General features: G+C 32.4%; 1 protein-coding gene across 1 annotated transcript; it reads left to right on the top strand.

The window, feature by feature from the left end:
• The first annotated feature begins 790 nt into the window (after positions 1–790).
• LOC146528953 (facilitated trehalose transporter Tret1-like) lies at positions 791–19888 on the top strand. Its single transcript, XM_085203234.1, has 9 exons — positions 791–1003; positions 8369–8504; positions 8953–9167; positions 11356–11500; positions 14209–14347; positions 14853–15019; positions 16363–16558; positions 17487–17670; positions 18228–19888. The coding sequence occupies exons 1-9, from the start codon at positions 971–973 to the stop codon at positions 18408–18410; spliced, it is 1398 nt and encodes a 465-aa protein (XP_085059360.1). The 5' UTR covers positions 791–970; the 3' UTR covers positions 18411–19888.
• Positions 19889–21525: the final 1637 nt, after the last annotated feature.

Below are 21525 nucleotides of genomic sequence, written 5' to 3'. Positions count from 1 at the left end.
GTGATTTCGTATACATTATCTAATAATTTAGTCGTTTAAATTTAGACACGTTAATATTAATTACATATATTTGTATACAGCATGTACATATTATATATGCGTAAGTAAACCACAATGAGAAGCTATTCTAAGATCCATTTAAGAAATTATAATTGCCTTTAAGTATTTTATAAATTATTCGTGGCATTTTTTCTTTTTTTAGAAGTTTCTTCCTTAACCTTTCGTTTCCTTAATCTAACTCCATTTCCACTTCCGAATTCTAGAGGAGGATGAGTGATCCACAATTAAAAATATTTTTTTTCATAATCCAATGCTTCCAATTCTTAAAACTACTTAATTGCTTACTTACTTACTTAATTTGAACTACTTAATACATTATAACTATTTGCAATATCTACGACGAAAATTTATAAAACTTATCATTTTAGTTTAATTTTATACAATAAAAAATGCTAAAATATATAAACTAAAATGCTAAAATGAATAAAAACCGGTATATCAATAACTAAATGTCAACCTCGACCTATACTTTAAAGTTATCATAAGTAATTGTATTTAAATGTGCAAGGCAAGCATTTAAATGACAGTTAGAATCGGCAAACTTTTTTTCAGTATTTAGTTAGCGCACAGGTGCTAAATTATGATATTTGTAATCCTTGTAATTTAATAGGCCTTTATAACGAAATCACATGACTTCTATTAATAATAGGTATCAGAATTCATCTTTTTATATATGAGGTAGGTAACTCGTAGGTACTGGTATCTCGATTGAAGACACTATAGGTAGTTCAGTATAAACGGTGGCCGATGCAGTTGATGTCGGCGGTCAAGAGGTATCGGTCTCTCGGTTGCTCTACTTATTTTTATTCTCGACTTCCCGTAATTTCTTAAATCTATATTATATATTTTTTTATTTTTTTATCGTTTTCTTCTACAGTGTTGTTTGTGATTTATATATCTTATTTGAACAATGACGAAGATTTCACCGGCATTTGTAAAACAGGTATTGTTTTTTTTTTTTACTTTATATTGTTATTTTATCAACTTTTGTTTACAATTATTAATATTGTATGTTGTTGTTACATGTTTGTTTAAACTGTTTATGAAATAAATATTGTATTGTTTGAATTCTGTGAAAATTTGTACAGCGCTAAAAAATAATAATATGCAAAGAACTTACATTGTTTAATAATTTGTTATTTTGAAAACAAGCAAATAACAGTTCATGAGGCCATCATGGCGTAGGGGCACACGCGTGTGACTGTAACGCTACGATTGTGGGTTCGATTCCCACTTGGAGCAATGAATTATTCTCTGTTATTTAAAAAAACAAATAAATATGAGAGCTAAGTGATGTAGTAGTAGTGGTAAGTGTGATAGCGTAAATTGCGATGATAGTACCGAATAGATAAACTTTATATAAATTGGAAATTTTCAAATATACGTTATTTTATATTTAAAAACAAATTTAGTATTATGTTTTCTGTTCCACTCTCTAATCATTTAATTTTAGTCATAACTCTACCTTAGAAAAAGGTATTTTTAAAAATGTTTTTTAAGATAATAATTACTAAAAACATATTAGATGTATGAATAGTAATACTTCAAGACTATATAATTACTATACAATTAACCGTTACATTTTAAAACCAGTTTTGTATATACTATATGCCTTGATCAGGAGATCTTTTGCTATGCTAAAATTGTTGTTTTTCAGCTTCATATTTCCTTTCCTCGAATGGGAATCGACTCCACAACCTGTCGCGTTTATAATTGATTTATTATTTTACTGTATTCTATCAAAATGTGCCCGACATATGAGTTAATAAACGAGATTTTTCTTATTGTCAGGTTATATAATTTCAATTCTGTTGATCTTACATTAACCACATTGACAGTGTCAAATGACATTAACCAGCTTTCATTTAGCATTGTAATATTTAATTTTAATGAATGTAATTTATTTAATCAAAACATTGTCGCTTCTCTATTTTAATTTTCTTATAAATTACATTCATAAGTTACTTATAAGTATATAAAAAAAAACATATAAAAAATAAACTAATATTTGATTGTGGTTAGAGACTTAGTGTCAAATAAGCCAAGATCTTTTTCTGTGCCCCTACGCCACGATCACAAAAATTTCCCCGACATTTATGTCCACATTTATTAAAATCTTTTATTAATTTGAAAGAGCGCACTTTCCCTTTAGTAGATATCATTACCACCAAGTTAGGATCTGGTGATGGAATCCCATGGATATCGAGAGAAACCTTTTTGAAAAAAGAAATCGTTTAATAATGCACTCCCCCAGGTGAGGGCCTTTCGATTTTATGCAATTTTATGCCGTTAATAAGAAATAAAATAAATTAAAAAAATATATTATTGTTCATTCGTATAATTACGCCATAGAAATTATAATAAATATATAAGTTGGTGAATTAGGATTTTTTATGTATTACTATTATGAATTAAAGATTATATTTTATATATCATAGTCACTGTTTATCATAGTCACTGTTAATTGATTGTTTTATTTATCATAAATAAATAATGCACAATTAAAAAGATATAACTATGTCTTATTTAAATAATATTAGTCAATAATATTGTGTATATATACAATTAATATATAACAAGAAGTTATTTTTAGAAGATTTCAAAAGAAGGAAGATATAATTTTTACCAGTAACTTTGTGATATGTTTGGAAGTGAATAATATTAAAAGAAAACCGGAGAAGCACGATTCGGACTCGCCAACCGATTTATATAATAGGTATAGAACCTATATAGTATTATTAACACCTTACATTTTCTCAATATTATTAATGCCTATAGGACTTAATCTCCAGCCGACATGCAACAGCCATTAAGTGCAATTAATTAATAATATAATTAAAAATCAGTTTCACGCTGTATCCCGCACACAGCAGGGTAGAGGGAACCTAGTGTTACACTCCGTTCCCCACTTTCTGCCGAATTCTGGAGGCATTTCGTGTTGAGTGGCAGAACTCAATGCCTCGCTTTGCCTCGACACCAGAGCGAAGAAATGGAAATATAAACGTAAATAAATATTTCACTTCCTCGACTGGGGATCAGCGTTACAGTCACACCCTAATAAAAATAAAAATATAAATTAATATTTATTAATAATATTTATTTTCTTTCAAATTGAATATAGGGCCTAGGCTTAATTATTTTTATTAATTAGTTTCTGAAATTTCAAATAGCCTTCTAATAAATATTATAGACCTTATATAAAAAAACGTACAACACACTCAAGTGACTGATGTAACAGCTAATCATGTAATTTTAAGTTACAGGAAGCATTTAAGTTTGAAGGAAATCTACGATAATGACTGTTTTCATATTATTATCATTATTATTGTTTCATTCTGTTTCTTTATGGTGTTTTTAAAAAGATTTAGTAGCCTTTTTCATTATGTATTTAAAGAAATTGTCGTTTATTTTTGTGTAGTGATTGATATAACTGAGAATTTTTTTTTTTACAAAAATTGACTGTAACTATGGATATTTAATATTGATACCATTTTTCGATTTTGATAGGCAGACAACACAATTGTCCTATAAGATCTGTATTTTCTTTTGAGTTTTAAAAATAAATACAGACGCAATGCCTCCAAAATTGGGACAGAGTGTCGTAACACTAGATTCCCTCTGCCTACCCTGTGTGCGGGATACGGCGTGAAGCTCATTTTTTTTAAAAAATAGTTTATGTAGATTATAAATGATGTTTTCATTACAATATTATTACAGTAAAAATACTATATAATCTAAAAAAAACTTTTTTCCTTATATATTTAGAATTTGAGATCTATGTGGTGCAATAGGATAGCGTGTGATTGAAAGTGAACTATTTTCATTTCCTCGCCTTCTTAAGACAAAGTGAGACGATGAGTTCTAGCACTCAATGCGTCATATCTTGAATTCGGGCATAGGTTTATTATACTCACTCTGCTATACAAGTGTCATAATGTACATACTATGAAGTTGAAAAGAAAACTTCTATGAAAATCTGCCAAGTTGCATTCGAATGAAATTCTAATTAACCAGCATGTTTTATGTTAAACAAGAAATTGTACATTTTTTAAAGATAACGAGGAAAATATATTACAATCATTGAAATATGAGTAAAATCATAACATAAAAATAATTTTATTAAATAATAAAAAAACTACATTTATATAATATCTTATTAATTATTGCAACTCAATAGTGCGATTCATGGAATGCTGCTGTCCATTTTTAATTAATTAGCTCAATTAAATTGCTTGTTATTATTGCAGAACGTTCCGATTTTTAGACTTCCCGGTTGAACCACCACAAGGTTCCACCATAAAAGAAGGATCTTTTATGGTGGAACCTTCCTATTTTAAACGGAAGCGGGACGACTACTTCCCATTTTTCATGGATTACACCACTCACTGTGAGATATTTTTAATTGATTTAATTTTTGAATTAGTAACAAGTATTTCAGTGAATATGTAATCAAAAGCACTCTAAAGACTTAACTGTCTTACAGGGTAAACTAAACATTTATAATTTAAGTATAACGATGTTTTTCTATTAAAAAACATTTTATATTGCTATCTATCCCCATTTTCCAATTTCCTAGTTTAAAACTCAAATATATGGAAAGAAATATTTAGTATTAAATTAAGACAGAATAAAAAAAATATTCACTTTTAATGCACACACTAATACACACTTAGTACACTAGTATGAATACACGCTAAAAAATAACAATAAAGATAATAAACATACCACCACAAACATAAAATATGAAATTAAACACGGAAATTACAATAATTGAAATAACATAACAGCGAAAACAAAGGAACATATAACAGTGCAACGAAGGACGATTCAGTAAGATATGTTGGCAAGACGACAGATTTAATCGCGACAACTCATATTCGGTCTATGGCTTTCGCTAATAAACTAAATATTAATATTTATCATTATCATTAAAAATATAAAACGAAAAAACAGCTTAAAAGTTAGTAAATAAACTTAAAAAAAATGTTTTCTTTATGATGATTTACTATTTTTAAGCTGTTTTTAAGACGTATTTTAACCACATTAAAAAGACAATAAATAATAAATAATTTATGTATTTCCGCAAAATAGCGTTCTCTTTACAATTGATACCTGCTTTCATAAGCTGACAATGATCGCAATATCTTCCTTTAACTACCGCCCAAGTTGACAACAACATAAATATAATGTAAAATAATTAAAATGAATGCTATTAAAATAATTTAAATTATTTGTTGTAATATTTAAACAGTAAAACTAAAACTATATCTAATTATCAAAAAAAAACCGCATAATTTATCTGTAACTCAAAACATAACGGGACACTAAAATAACGGAGCTGTCAAGTGTCAATGTTAATCTATCGATGTTTATGTCAATCGATCATTAAAGTCGTATTGCTATTTTAATTTTGAACTGAACTGCTATATCAGTGGCGTAGCTAGGGTATTTGATGCCCGGTGCGGCTTAGGGGTCTTGATGCCCTTTGAAATGGTCTAAAGTCTAAAAAAACAAAGAAAAACAAAGTAATCGTCGACTTTGATGCCCTTTTTCCTTTTGATGCCCGGTGCGACCGCACCGCTCGCACCCCCCTAGCTACGCCACTGTGCTATATTAATTGAATAATTAGTCAAATACAACAGTTGTTATTATTATGAAAATTTTTGTGTGTGAAAATAGTTGAGTGGTGGACCTCAACGCCGCGCTTTGCCTCGACACCAGAGCGAAGAAATGGATATATAAACGAAAATAAATATTTTGCATCTTCGAGTGCGGATCAAACCCACAACCGTTACCCACTCTTGTGCCGTTGCGCCACGACGGCCTCATTTATTATGTATTTATTTATACTAGCGGACCCGGACGCGGCTACACCTGCTTGAAATATAAGAATATAATTTCTATAGAAATATAATTTCAATCTAGATGAAATGCTAAAAGTGACTATTATATTTATTTTCATAAGGATGAATATCAAAATGACGCGGTAACGAACGCGGTCGCGTAGCGACGACGGTTGTTATTAACATGGCAGAATAAATTGCATGTCAAATTAGAAAGTATTTTAATTTATTAGTTTATACGTGTAATGTAATATTATATAGCCTATAGCACTTCTGAAGAATGCAGCTTTCATACAAAACAAAAACAAAGTAAATCGATCCAGTAGATCCAGAGATCTTAGCGTTCAAACAAACAAACAAACAAACAAACAAACTCTTCCGCTTTATTATACTCGTATTAGTATAGATAACAAGGACCTATATATGAAAATATGAATTATATACGAAAGATTTTATAAATGTTGAATTTTACAAGCACCTTGTGTGGAGATCCCAATGACATACAAGTCCGGTACCCTGACGTCAATAGCCAGACATCGCGTGTTAGGTGGCGGAAACCAGCAGTGGACTTCATCCAATCAACCAATTGTTATCCAGGTCTTTATCACAAATTAAATGAAAGAAATGAATTTATATTTTAGGCTAAAACACCGTACCAAGCTATTATTTATTCGGTTTTTGCTAGTTTTGGATATCTAATGCATATTTTGTTAATTTTTAACCGACTTCTGTAAGAAAAGGAGGTTATCAATTTGACTGTATTTTTTTATTATTATTTTTTTTATGTTTGTTACCTCATAACTTTTGACTGGGTGAACCGATTTTGATATTTTTTTTTATTTGAAAGGTAAAGCTTCCGAATGGTCCCATTTTTTTTTGGTCCATGTCTGACAATGGTATCCATGAGAAAATCATATAAGTCTTAAATTTGCATTAGGCATGTGCGCGACTAATAGACGAATAACTCAATGTCGCGGAAACCGATTTTGATTACTCTTTTTTTATTTCAAAGGATACACTTCAAGGATAATTTGGTGAAAGTTTGGTTAGGTTCCGATTATGGAATCCGGTGAAAATTGAGAAGGTTTGTTTTTTTTTTGGTAAAAAATTGATTATACTGTAATAGTTACAAGCAAAAACTTTTTAACTCGATGTCAGAAGTGAGATTCCTGATCGTTACATTTCTTTTCAACCAACCTCAAAAAAGAGGATGTTCTCATTTTTAACCAACTTCAAAAAAGGGGAATTCGCCCGAATACTTTTTATGTATGTTCTTGTCAATATACCAAAATATTACTTTGCACAAAAATAATACCGAATTAAATGAAGTTTTACATAGGACAACCACAACCACTCGTTGAAAACCACTACCACCACCATCACCACTCGTTCAAGAAGCATCATTTTAAGATCTACTCATCACTTAAAATCGTAAAATAAATTAATTTTTAACAAAAACAAAAACCGACTTCTAACAACGAACTAAAAAGTGAAAAATAATTTTACAAAGATTTTATAATTTTAAAGTCACAGTGCACTTCTGAAGAATGCAGCTTTCATACAAAACAAAAACATAGTAAATCGGACCAGTAGTAGATCCAGCGATCTTAGCAAACAAACAAACAAACAAACTCTTCCGCTTTATTATATTAGTATAGATAGGTACAACGAAATCCGGCTTAAGAAGTACCTATCTGCCTTTTGTTGTTGAAATCACGGCCTCGATGCTTCTCTGATTATACAATCACGCAATATCACTTAAGGCAGTTACACTATCAGCTTCCGTCAATGGTTTTATTACCTTTTTTTAATATCGGAAAAAAAATCTTCTAAAGAAATGAATCGTAGAGAACTTAAAATTTGTCGTATATATTGTTGGTAGAGCGTTATTGAGCACTGAGAAGATTTTGGAAAATGGGAGTAAAATAAAGATTGAATAATTATATTATGAAATCTCTTATTTAATTTCAAAATAATAAATAAATTATTTAATAAGTTTTATATATTTTTTACCGGACGGAGTGGCGAGAATTAGGGGAGGCCTATGTCCAACAGTGGACGTTGAAAGGCTGATGGATGGATGATATATTTTTGAAGATTGTAACTCCAAAACCACGCGGCCGCTAGTGGAATCCTAGTAGTCTCTTATAATTTATTTGTATTTAATTAATTTGTGACTGAAAATTAAAACCAAGTTAACGGAAAAAGTAATGACAATAATCATAAATAAAATATGCAAATAATGGCTTCTTCAATAAAAAATACATCTTTGATGGTCTTCTTAGGAAATACGAATTTTGCCATGACATATATTAAGAATATGAACTTGGTCAATACAATTGTCCAATATGGGGATCCGGATAATAAAATCTAAATATAAAAAGATTGAGGATGCTGGTGCGTGGGTTTCCTCTGCGATATCCTGTGACACGTAACGGCCGGTACTTAACTCTAAATTGTTTCAGTTATGGCTGACCTTCGGTGCCTCGCTGGCTTTCCTTATCATCGGTCTTGTCAGAGGATATTCTGCTTCCGCTATTCCATCAATAGAAAGTCTGGATTCTTCCTTAATACAGAATAGTGAACAGAAGTCATGGATCGGTAAGCACAATTTACATATAGATGCCGATAATATAAGACATATCGATAGTAGCGATTTTTACATATTTTATCCATCATTTTCATTTTCATGTTTTTTTTAGTATCACGCTGTATTCCGCATATAGCAAGGTTGGCAGAGGGAGCCTAGTGTTAAGACACTCCCTACTTTCCACTGAATTCTGGAGGCATTGTACAGTGACTGGCGAAAGACAACGCCGCGCTTTGCCTCGACACCTGAATGAAGAAATGAAAATATTAAATATTTCATTTCCTCGAGTGGGAATTGAACCTACAACCTGCCGCGTTTTCAGTCATACGCTTATGTCTCTGCGTCACGACTGACTGCATAACTGGTTTTGTCAAATATTTTCATAGTTGAGTAGATTTTAGATTGATTATTTTATAATTTGGGTGATTATATTTTGTTAATATATCTGATTATACACAGGTGCGATACCACCATTAGGTGCTTTCTTGGGCAGTATGTGTTCTGGACCCCTGATGCAGCGTGCAGGTAGAAAAAGGACTCTTCAACTGACTGCTCCCCTCTGGGCAGCCAGCTGGCTGATACTCGGTTTCGCACCCAATTTTCCACTGATCCTTGTGGGCAGGATAACATCGGGGCTGTGCGTCGGTTTCGTCTTAGCTCCAGCACAAGTATATGTAAGCTTATATAAACATTTTTAAATTACTCTTCTTAGTTTGTAAGATACTAGTATTAGTTTGTAAACACCCCGTTTCCCACTTTCCACCAAATTTTCGAGGTTGCGTGTTGAGTCGCGGAACTTACGCGAAGAAATGAAAATATTAAATAATTATTCCAGTTAGTGGGCTCAAAACACAGCCGTCGCGTATACAGTCACACCCTTGTATCACGGCACTACGACAGCTTCTTTAAATTACTCAGTAGTTAAGTATATAATTTTCTATTTCTTTTTTAATTTAATATAACGAGAGCGAGGCTTGTGTCAACAATACCTATTTTAATTTTATGTGCTTAAAGTTATATTCTATATCTGAAAAGGACTTTTAATGAATAATTAATTAAATAATAATAGTTATTCGAAATTATTATACGTATCGATCGACGTATTGTGTTACGATGTAATTATTCTATATTGGATTTGAACCTGCACATTTCATGCAACGTAAATAATAATAAGTTCGTTACACAATGGTGGACAGATTACGAACAGTCGAAATACACAATGCCTAAGCATCAAGTAAATTTGGCGGTTTGGTGCCCAGCAAAATTTTGAAGAGCTGAGAGAAGAGAGAGAGAGAATTTTATAGAATTCACAAAATTTCTACGGGAACGGAAAACAAAGAAATTTTATATTCCAGTCCCAAGTCGTGAGATACAAGTCACGTGTGTGTAAAATTACTATAATTTTTGTTGATCAACAGAGTCAAGAGTCATGGTGTAATTGCTCACTTATGGTGTTCTACAATAGCATTAGACGCAGTTTACTGATACATTTATCTCACATAAAATGTAATATTTTTACATTTTGCCTTGTCTGACTTATTCCACATAAATAAATAGCAGTTATCGTATATGGTGGGACTCAATAAATAAAAAATAAATATAATAAAAGCCACAATGGGTGCCGCTGCGCGACGGTTGTGGGTTCGATCTCCACTCGAGGGAATTAATTATTATTTATTAATATTTTCAATTGTCAAGAAGGCAAAAGCAAAGGCAAACCTTGAAAAATTCGGCAAAGGAGGGATCGGAGTGTCTTAACGCTAGGCTCCTTCTGACTACCCAGCTGAAGCTGAAAAAAAATCTATTAGTAAAATACTATGAACTTGTATATAATCTATTGTCCAATATAAAGAAACAGTTTAATATTTCAGTTAGCGTTGTTTGTAGATACTGTGTACAAAAGTAATTCTTGTGAAGTAAATGAGAATGCCATGTTAGGGCCATACTGTTTGTGTATAGACGAGTCTATAATCTTTAATGTAAGCAACGTTGAGTTCACATAAGCGTGTATTCAATATTGAGATAATAATATATTATGTATATATTATAATAACTACGTATAGAGTCTGTTCATTCATAATTATCTAATGAATAATTACATATGTACATTATATGTTGTTAATTATTACGCTCATTTTACACTTCATGTCTAACTAAAGTGATTAGTGAAACATTTAAAAGATAAACGTTTATGTTATTAGTAAATATCAATGTATTTATTATTATTTTTTACGCTGTATCCTGCATATAGTGGAGTAGACAGAGGGAATCTGGGAATCTAGTGTTGAGACACTCTATTCAGATTAAAACACTTTCGTTCGTCACTTTCTGTGTGACTGCCAGTATAGCGATCTGGAAAGCAAGGGCTAGTTGGCCTCATAGAAACAGGGGGTCATCGGCTCGGCCTCATATACCTACTGGTCTCATGCCTGGGCTGGTGCACCTCAGTATCAGCTTGAACAATTTGATCGCATACAACGTAGAGCCGTTTGAATCGTTGGGGACTCAATGATCTGTGTAACTTTGGCCTTGCGTAGCGACGTCTCTTCGTTGTGCGTTTTCTACCGCATAAATTCTGGGGAGTGTTCTGAGGAATTGTTTGACCTGTTACCTGCCGTTGAATTTTTTAATCGTACAATACCTCACAAACTCAAATATCATCCACGCCATCTGAATATCCAGATGGAGTGCGGTTTCTTTGCGTTGTTCATTCCATTAAAAAAAATTTTTTCCCTGTAATTTCTCTCTCTAGACAGACGAAAAGTCGTACATCTGTTTTATTTTTATTTTGAGGTGCTGAATCCCAAAAAAAGCAACATGAAAACAATAAAAAAAAATTCTATTAAAATATTTTGTTTTCAGGTAAGCGAGTGCTGTGATCCAGAAATACGGGGTCGTTTGGGCTCTCTGCCCACATTGTCTATGTCTTTCGGTATCCTAATATCATATATAGGTGGCAACTGGCTTTATTGGAGATATCTAGCCTTTCTTTCAGCTACGTTTTGTGGTAAGAACTTTTATAACATAAATGTTAATACAATGAGGCCGTCGCGCCGCAGGAGCACAAAGGTGTGACTGAAACGCGACTGTTATGAGTTCGATTCGAAGGAATGAATTATTATCTATATATATAAAAGGACTTGTCCTCACTGACTGAGGTAATAGGCACGCACAGCCGTAACCGCTGTGCGTAGAAACGAGAAATTTGGACAGATGTTTACTTTTGTAATCTGGACATCCACTAAGAAGGGATTTTGAAAAATTTTAACCCTAAAGGGGTGAAATAGGGGTTTAAAGTTTGTATGGAAAACAATTTAAATCGGCACCGATTTTTATAAAATTTGAAATTTAGATTTTTAAAAGTATTCAATTGAACACGTGTTTCATCATTTTCTAAAATTCTCCCCCTAAGGGTACAAATAAGGGATTGAAAGTTTGTATAGAATTTTTTTTAAATCGCCACCAATTTTTATAAAATTTGAAATTTAGACTATTAAAAGTATTTAATTCAACATGTGTTTCATGGTTTTCTAGAATTCTTCCCCTAAGGTTGCAATTAAAGGGTTGTAAGTTTGTATGGAAAAAATCTTTAATCGCCACCGATTTTTATAAAATTTGAAATTTAGACTCTTAAAAATATTTAATTGAACATATGTTTCATGGTTTTCTAGAATTCACCCAATAATAAATACGCAAGCGAAGCTGCGCGCGTCCGCTAGTTTATTAATATTTTTATTCTTCGTTTTGCCACCAAAGCAAAAGCCCAGTTTTGAGTGTTATGAACTAGGTTCTCGGGTTACCTCTGCTAACTATGGGCAAGATACAGAGTGTAACAACAAAAAAGGTTTTTATTATTATTTACAGTCTATATTAATGCAACTATAGATTTTTACTAACAAATACATATCTAATTGGAAGTTGTGGTTTTGGTGTAAAGAACACCATTCGTTACAATGATTCTAAAGGAAAAAGAAAAAGGATAACTCGTTCTCTCCGATCCACTATCCGTTTGCTATTTTTCCTGTCCGTAAACATGAAACTCGGAAATATTTTATGTGAACGTGGTCAATTATTATTGAGGAATAATGATTTTGTGAAATGTTTACTTTTACGATACAAACTATATTATAAATATATGCTGGCGGAACTCAACGCCGCGATTTGTGTCGTTACCACAGCGAGGAACTGAAAATATTAAATATTTAATTTCCTGGAGTGGGAACCGAACTCCCAACCCGTCGAGTTCACAGTCGCACGCTTGTACTCCTGCGCCATACCACGATAAAAATAATAATTATAAGAGAAACTCAGTTTTGTATATATGTCTATATATAGAGATCTTAAAAAGGAGGTTAGAACACCGATTTAATATTTAGATTTTAATGAAGCTTAATCCACGTATGACGCGTACGTGTTGTCTGTCTCACATAGTGTAACAGTTATCAATCATTTTTTTGTATGGCATAGAAATTTTGTTTTAATTGTTCTCATTTTTTTTGTTTAAAACCTGATGATGTAGAGGAAATAAATTATAAAATTGAGAATAGTAAGGCCGTTGTGGCGCAGTTAACAAGGCGGTTTTAGGATCAATTCCCACACGTGTTAATGATTTTTTTTATATTTTCATTAACTCGCTCTGGTAATGAGGCAAAACGTGTCACTGAGTTTCGATACCTCAAAAATTCGGTGGAGAGTGGGGAACGGATGTGTCTTAATGGAGAACCGAGCGCCTTAACACTAGGAACCCAGGTTCCCTCTGCCGACCCTCTTGTGCGCAGGATACAGCCTGATTTAATTTGATTTTTATTTATTGTTTGATTCGGTTTCGTGTGTGATGATTATGAATAATATGGAAATGTTGTAATTTTTTTGTATCTCTCTCTACTAAGTAATAGTAGTAGTAGTAGTAGTAGTAGCAGCAGCCCACTGCGGTAATAATTTATAAGGTATTTTATTATAAATTTGTACATAACTATTTAAACTGTATTCTCTTCTTTTTCTTAAATTTTAATTCTCTATAATATTAGTGTTACGGTAAGCAACAAGTCCAAGTAAATTATAGACATAAAATATTTACTTGATTGACGCACGCGCCGATATATTAAAGTGTAAATATACATATCTACTACAACATTTCTGATTGTCTTACAATTAGAGTTTATTAGTCGCCACGGACTATCTCAAATAAACAATGTAGTTAGGTGTTATTGAAATTTTATATAAAAAAAATAATATAGACGAATCGGACGCCGCGTTTTTTTGATACCTCAGGTACTGTTATCCTTTGTGAACCTAGCTTGATTACTGACTGATGACGTCATTTCACATTTGTTGGCAAGTAGGTATTCGTAAAACATCGATAAGTAAAAAATATTACAGGCAACATTATAAAATAGTTTTATATGCCAAAGTTTTATTATATATTTTTTTTGACTTTACGTTTAATCACACGTGTAGCAGAGTAGGCTGAGGGAACCTACTTGAGATATTCCATTTCCCACTTTTCGTTCAAATTCAAGACACTGCGTGTAAGTGGCGGAATTTAATGCCGCAAATACGGGCTAATATAAATGAATAAAAATAATTCCCCCATTTAACCCAACATTTAAAAAATATAATTACATACATATTATATGGGATGAAAATAAAAATTAATATAAATAATTTTGTTTGTTACTAATTACTGAAAGTCATTAAAAGAGTTTTTGTTTATAGCGGCCTTGTTCCTTGTTCTTTTGCCGTTACCTGAATCACCTGTATGGTTGAAGGCTAAAGGCCTCGACAACACATCTGCTGTGAAGTGGCTCCATCTCTCTCAGCACGCTATCGCTGGTGTTCAAGAAGATAAACAAGAGTAAGTTTGTTCCCGAGTTAAATAAGTAAAACATGTTTTTCCGGATCAACCACCTACAATTTATTGTAATCTGTGAAGATGAATGCTTGTGCCACATTCACGAAAAAACTACTGAACGAATTTATATAAAACTTTACAGTAATACTCGTACATATAGCTCATACCAAGCCTATAAAAGGTCAATTAATTATAGACAAAAATTATAATTGACTAGCTTTTTTTTACCTGCGGCTCCGCTCGCATGGTCCAATGGAAATAACTAAGAGTTGTGACACTTGACATATTCTAAGAATCCGGTTACTCTGACCCCCCGGATACAGTACGTCAAAACTTTTAAAGTGAAGTAATACAATCTGCAGTTCTCATCGATAAATGGACTCAACACATTAAGAATAATATCAAAGTGAACTAAAAGTTCCTGAGATTAGCGCGTTTAACCAAACAAATATTTCCATTCTATAAAATTAATATAAATTTTGTTTTACTTGAAGTAATTTTGTTTCAGAAACAACGAAAAAATTGAAGAACCAAAATCTCTTTTTACACGTGAAGTGTTTTTTTCATCGGCCGTCATAAAGCCCTTGATAGTTGGCTTCGCGTTATTGTTCTTCCAACAGTTCAGCGGTATCGATGCTGTGATCTTTTTCACGGTAGAGATATTCCAAAGTGCTGGTAAGTTAAAAATTTTGAATAACAATGCTAGAACTCATATTTATTATGTGTGATAGTTACTAGTTCAAGTCCTGGGCTGCTAAACACAGTATATCCTTAGGTGAGGTGTGAGGAAATAAAAGAACTGTTATTAACTCTTTGATTAATATAATAGTGGTGCCATTCATATTAGTAAATTAGTAAAATATATACTTTTTTAGCTTCATGCTGTATCTCTTATATAGGAAGGTCGGCAGAATTCAATATTAAGACATTCCGTTCCTTACGGCATATTTTTGGGACATTGCGTGTTGATTATCAGAACTCAACGCTGCGCTCTGTCTTTGTTTGATAACAAATTGGGGAATCTGCTCTGATGAGCGAGCGAAATAAACACAGTAAATTCCCCCAAGTTGGAATACACCCAAGTTGGATCGATCCCACAACCGTCCCGTTCCAGTCAAATGCTTTACAGCTTTCCCACGACGGTCTCAATAAATGTAATGAAATATCATTAACTTGCTTAAAATGAATTAACACGGAAAAATATATTCAATTACCGTTAAAACAATAAGTAGACGTGAGATCTTTAAGTTTAATATATATACTCAACTATTTAATATTACATAAGTACATTGTAATGAATATTAAACAAAAGACAACATCTGCAAAGTATGAATGGGTTTGGGACAATTTGAATTGCTTAGATCGTTACAGCGGGTATATTGTAGGTACATCCCCCACTTGATACAAAAGCGTCATTACCTCAATTTAATGATAAGTTATTAAGATCTTTTATATTATAGTATATAGAGAATTAAGATATATTAGACTATATTAAGATCTTTTGTAATATATTGTAGATTTATATTATGTTATAATATTACGAAAATTTTGTTATTTGTCTTTGGAAATGTCTAATTGTACGTGTAATTCGAATTTAAACGCCTCCAGAATTCGGCGGAAAGTGGGGGAACGGAAGTGGAAAACACTGGGTTTTCAATCGAATCCTGTGCCACTACGCCACAAATACCGGAGATTTGTAGTCTTTTCTATACAACGACATTATTATTTCTTATTTTTTTTCTATAACTAGGAATATCTTTTTTAAAAAGCAACGAGGAGAGGACGACGTGAAATATTAAAAATAAGTAATAGATTAAATAACCTAGTTTATTCAATCTCTTTAAATACACTTGTAAACGATATAAACTTTATAGACTCGTGATGACGAACAGTCAATATAGATAACTATACCCCAATGGAATTTGTACCCATATCCGTCACTCAACTGTCTCGATACATCACAATTACTTGACAAAGGTGTCCATATAGTTTATTTTGATTTATTTATTTTTTTCTAGGATCCACACTAGATGCCATGACAGCCACGATCATTGTTGGGGCAGTGCAAATGTTCAGCAATGGCGTCAGCACGATGCTTGTGGACCGCGCCGGGAGAAGACCTCTTCTTCTGCTGTCTGCGGTCACCATGTGCATATCTATGTTAGGAATGGGCGCTGCTTTCTATTTCAAATTTGAACAAGAATCTTTACTTGGGTAAGATTACATAAAATTATTGTAATAGACGAACTCCAAGCAAATATTCATAATAGATATCGAGTGTATGACAATTAAAATATTGTATAAACATGAGCATACCAATATTTAGGTAAACGTGAAGACAAAAGTAAACATAAAATCCAAATATTTAAACAAAATAATATAAAACAATCTCATAATTTTCCAATTAAATATGCATGCTTAGTTATTACAATGTTTACGAGTTATTTTACTTTTCTATGAATTTAAATGAATTTGTGGTTTATATTAGCTTAACAATTATGTATAATTCACGTGGCAGAGTGCCTGTATATAATTCTCTATATACTATAATTGTTGGTACCTATAAATAAACCCCCTCTTCGCATCGTTACCACGGCCGGTACCTGAATTAAATAAGATATATTTATTTTTATTTTATTATAGTTTCTTATTAACTTCAATTATATACTTTAAACGATACATTGTGAAAGCAACTAGCAAAATAGTCCTAACGATATGGTCACGTTTCTAAAGTAACAATGACGACTACAGTGGTTTCTTAAGTTATTTACACGTTTTATACTCAAGCACTTGTTAAGTTCGCATTGTTTTAAGTTGTAGTTCAACCCTTCTTAAAGTTTGCGGTCCGGATGTTACTCTAATTCTATAGGAAAAATAATTTTTAGCGTCGATAATTTAGCAATGCATTTAAAAATTCAGTTTTTGTAATAAGAAATTGCAAATAAATTAATGCTTCACCTGTATCTCGCAGACAGTAGTGTAGGCAGAGCGAACCTAGTGTTACGACACTCCGTTCCCCACTTTCCGTCAAATTCCGGAGACATTGCTTGTTGAGTGGCGGAACTAAATGCGCTATGCCTCGACACCAAAGCTAAAAAATGAAAATATAAATTTAAATAAATATATATTTTTTTCTTTACAGATATTTACCGATTGTAAGTTTAGTCGTCTTCATGTTAGGCTTCTCTCTGGGTTTCGGTGGACTGCCGTTCCTATTGCTTGGAGAACTGTTTCCTGCCCACTATCGCTCGCAACTGTCGGCGATGGCCAGCGCTGTCAATTTACTATCTATGTTCACAGTCATCAAGTCTTACCATGCTTTAGAGGTAAAGTAAATGGCTATCAATTTTTACTGTTTTTTTTTGTATTTGAAACGTTGTTTTATATTATAGCAGCCTAATATTTTTTTAGGTCGTCGTGTTAAAAGGGCACAAATGTAAGCACGTTGATTGTGGATTCGATTCCCATTAGGGAAATGAAATATTTAATATTTTTATTTCGCCAGTATGGTAACAAGGCAAAGTGTAGCGTTGAGTTCCACAACACAACATACATTGCTTCGAGAATTTGGTGGAAAATGGAGATAGGAAGTGTCTTGATAGGAACCTATACACTGGGTTTCCTGCGCTTACCCTGCAATGTGCGGGATACAGCGTGAAGCTAAAATATACATTATAAATGTGTAATGTTAGATATTTGTCTAACAACTTATAATACAAACAAATATAATAGTGGTGGGCACTATGAATAAATTTTCTACGAAAAATAGGAAGTTGTTTAGATTAACAGAGCCTTTTGATAAAAGATCATGTTTTCTAATTTATTTTCTCGGTATCTATTTTATTGTAGAATATGATTAAGTAATATTTTTTTATTTTTGCAGCATGTGCTGACATCGGCTGGGACATTTTGGATGTACGCTTGTTTTTGTGCTGTAGCGTTCTTCTTTGTTTTGTTTATGGTTCCCGAAACAAAAGGAAAATCACTAGCTGAAATAGAGGAACATTTCAGAGGAAAGAAAAAACGTAACGAAATGGATTTAAAATCAGTACAAACAAAATTTTAATTAGCAAAGTATGAAATGTGATACACACACAGTGAGCTTATTTGATTTAATACAAATCAATGTTACCTTTATTCTAGAAGTAGCAAATATTTTGTTTATTTATATAAAAAATGTATTTAAATTAAATATTATGTTGGTTGTTTATGACCATGCATTTAGCTAGCATATCCACCCTGTCTTCTTTTGGGTACAAAAGTGATTCCTATATTATCTATATATATGTATATAATAATTATGAATTGATCCTGTGAAATATTTAGAGCAAATAGTCATATTGCCATAGAGACGTTGAAAAGGCGCTCTGCGTAGTCATAATATATAAGTAGGAATATATGTTGAGTTTGGTAAATTTGAGTCTGGTGTGGGTTCGATTCTCCCCCGATGAAATATTTAATATTTACATAGTCGCTTTGGTGTCGAGGCAAAACGCGGCGTTGAGTTCCGCTATTCAATACGTAATGCCTCCAGAATTGAGCGGAAAATGTGGAATGGAATGCCTTACTACGAGGTTCCTCCTGCCTACCCTGCTATGTGGCTTGTGGAAGCTTAAAAATAGCATCCAAAAACCGAAAGCGATCGATCATTGAGCGAAAAAAACTGCTTCCAACCAGTCGTGGTTATTACAAACCATGTGATAGTGAAATTTGTGTTATAATCTCTCCTGAAAACACTCATCATACACAAAAATATCTTAGAGATAGATATTTAGATATTTTAATCTAGATATCTATAAATTTAGATATCTAGATATTTTAATGAATTCTGTGCATCCTAAAATTATGTCGCTATCTTCGTTCCAACATAATTTTAGGATGGTTATATCGATCGATCGGTTATATTTGGTGATAGCGATCAAAACGTGTAATGGTTTCTTATCAATTTTTTTCTCATATATTTTTTTCGTGTATATTAATACTCCACGAACTTTTTTCGTCTATGCCTTCATCTGTTCTTATGAAATCGCTGTTTTTCCGATTTCTTGGGGTTTTATATCATCTTGATAAATATTGTGAGGGGGCTGGATGAGTTCTATTAGGGGATTTTAACTTTAAATTGAAGGGCTAGAAGCTAGAGGGACAGGGGGGAGAGGGGCTGGGGGGAGAGGGGCTTTTGAGGGACTATATATACCTTCAATAAGATATGAAAGGAAGTTTTATTATATTAATTTTATTTTTTATTTAAGGAAGTTTTATTATATTAATTTTACAATAGCTCTGTATGTGTCTTCTCACTCAATGAACGCCATACAATTATTATCAAATATATATTTAGACAAGTATTAAAATGTTTAACTTTATATCTGTGATAGACAAACGTTATTGAATTATTCAGATAATATGTTCATTATAGAATAGAATAGTTTAATTTTACATATAAAAATATATTGTTATTTACAACAAAATTAAAAAGGATTTATTTTAGTTTTAAGCAGTAGTCCATTTGTAAACTTTAGAAAATATACAATTGTTTCATATTTATATCATGTTGTTTCATTATTGTCTATAAACTAATATTTCTTCTTTTGTCTGTTTGTTTGCTCGCTCTGATATCTGGAAATAATATTTTTGTATATCATAGTCCTAATCTCGATGGACTAGACTGGAGGATAGTTTTCGCTGAAGTTTTGGTATTACCTAAAATATTAAATATTTATTAAATTTGCTGGATTTTATTGTTTGGATTTAACGGGTAGTTAATAGGAACGCAGTAACTTATTATTAGGTTCCCAGGTTCCTTCTGTCTACCCTGCTATGTGGTAAATACAACGTGAGGTTAAAAAAAATATCTCTTGCAATGTTTGTGCCACTAAAAACATCTCGTATACTGTTAGGATTTAGTATGAAATAAGCATTGAACATTTGAACGAATTTAAATTTCTATTACACTGATGTATGAGATATTATGTTGTAATTTGTGCAATGAATAGGTTATTAATATGTCGATTTCAATCTCGAATGAATAGACATGTTTATTATTCTAAATACCAATTTTACATTATATACTGATATGAGCCGAATATAATAATTCACATGTCTCGTCCCGCAGGGCCTCGTACAACGACTTAGGAGATATGTATGTATAGCGGAAGTTCGTTGAGTAAATCTGTTTTCAGCTTTACCATTATGCTAATAGGCAGAAAGAACACGGCAATGTATAACTTAGTTTTGATTTTTTTATAATAAAAAAATGCCTCTTTATTGATGAAGGAACAGAAAATTGAAATATTATAGGATCATAAGACATTTCTCATTTACATCTCTTAAACTGCTAGCAATCTTAATTTCACGCTGCACCCGTATTTAACAAGATAGGTAGACAGACGTAGTGTTAAGACATTCCGTTCCTCACGTTCCGCTCAATTTGTGCCTCCCGAATTCAGCGGAAAGTGGAAATCGAAAGTATCTTAAAAGGAACGTAGTGTCTGGACACTAGGTTCCCATGTTTCTGTCTTCCCTGCGTGCAAAATACAATGTAAAGCTAAAAAAAAGGAATACATTCATAAATAATAGGAATAGGTGGGATACAATGTCATAAATCTAAAGTTATGAGAAAAGTCAACGTGCTCAGTCGTGTGCGAGGGCGCTAATGAGGGAGACTACGTTGCGTCACACGTGCACGACTGCTGCGGTGCGGTGTGATGTAGGGCTGATTGTTTCATACATAAATTATAATAACTCCTAAAAAGAATTCGTATGAGCTGCTACTTAAGATATGTAGCGACTAGGTGTTTTTATTTCCTATATTTTTTTATGTATATTTGCTGTTGTGTTATACCCCGGCCTTGAGTTCCGCCACTCAGCACGCAACGTCGAAAAATTCGGCGGAGAGTGGGGAACGGAGTGTCTTGCGCTATTAAGGCTTATTGGGGTATGGTACTGTGAACGCGATGGTTATGAGTTCGATTCCACTCGAGAGAATAAATTATTTAATATTTTAATTTTCTCGCGCAGGTAACAAGACAAAACGCTCTGCTATACATGGCCGAAAACAGAGAACGAGTAGGTATATGCGGGATTCAGCGTGTAGTTTAACAAATATTAAACATAGCGTACATTATTCGTTCTTTTCTGTATAAATAAATATTATTTGAAAATTCATACTAATGGCTTTAAAA

Source organism: Heliconius melpomene, chromosome 19 (genome assembly GCF_056956725.1).
Source record: "Heliconius melpomene rosina isolate 202511_hmr_F chromosome 19, ASM5695672v1, whole genome shotgun sequence".
Classification (NCBI taxonomy): domain Eukaryota; kingdom Metazoa; phylum Arthropoda; class Insecta; order Lepidoptera; family Nymphalidae; genus Heliconius; species Heliconius melpomene.
This window is presented reverse-complemented; position numbering and strand designations above follow the sequence as displayed.

Excerpts from the sequence above, each read along its gene's own strand:
- LOC146528953 (XM_085203234.1), top strand. The coding sequence starts at position 971 with ATGACGAAGATTTCACCGGCATTTGTAAAACAG. Across the intron at positions 11,501-14,208 it reads TCTTTCAGCTACGTTTTGTG|CGGCCTTGTTCCTTGTTCTT; the intron begins GTAAGAACTTTT and ends TTTTGTTTATAG. Across the intron at positions 15,020-16,362 it reads AGAGATATTCCAAAGTGCTG|GATCCACACTAGATGCCATG; the intron begins GTAAGTTAAAAA and ends ATTTTTTTCTAG.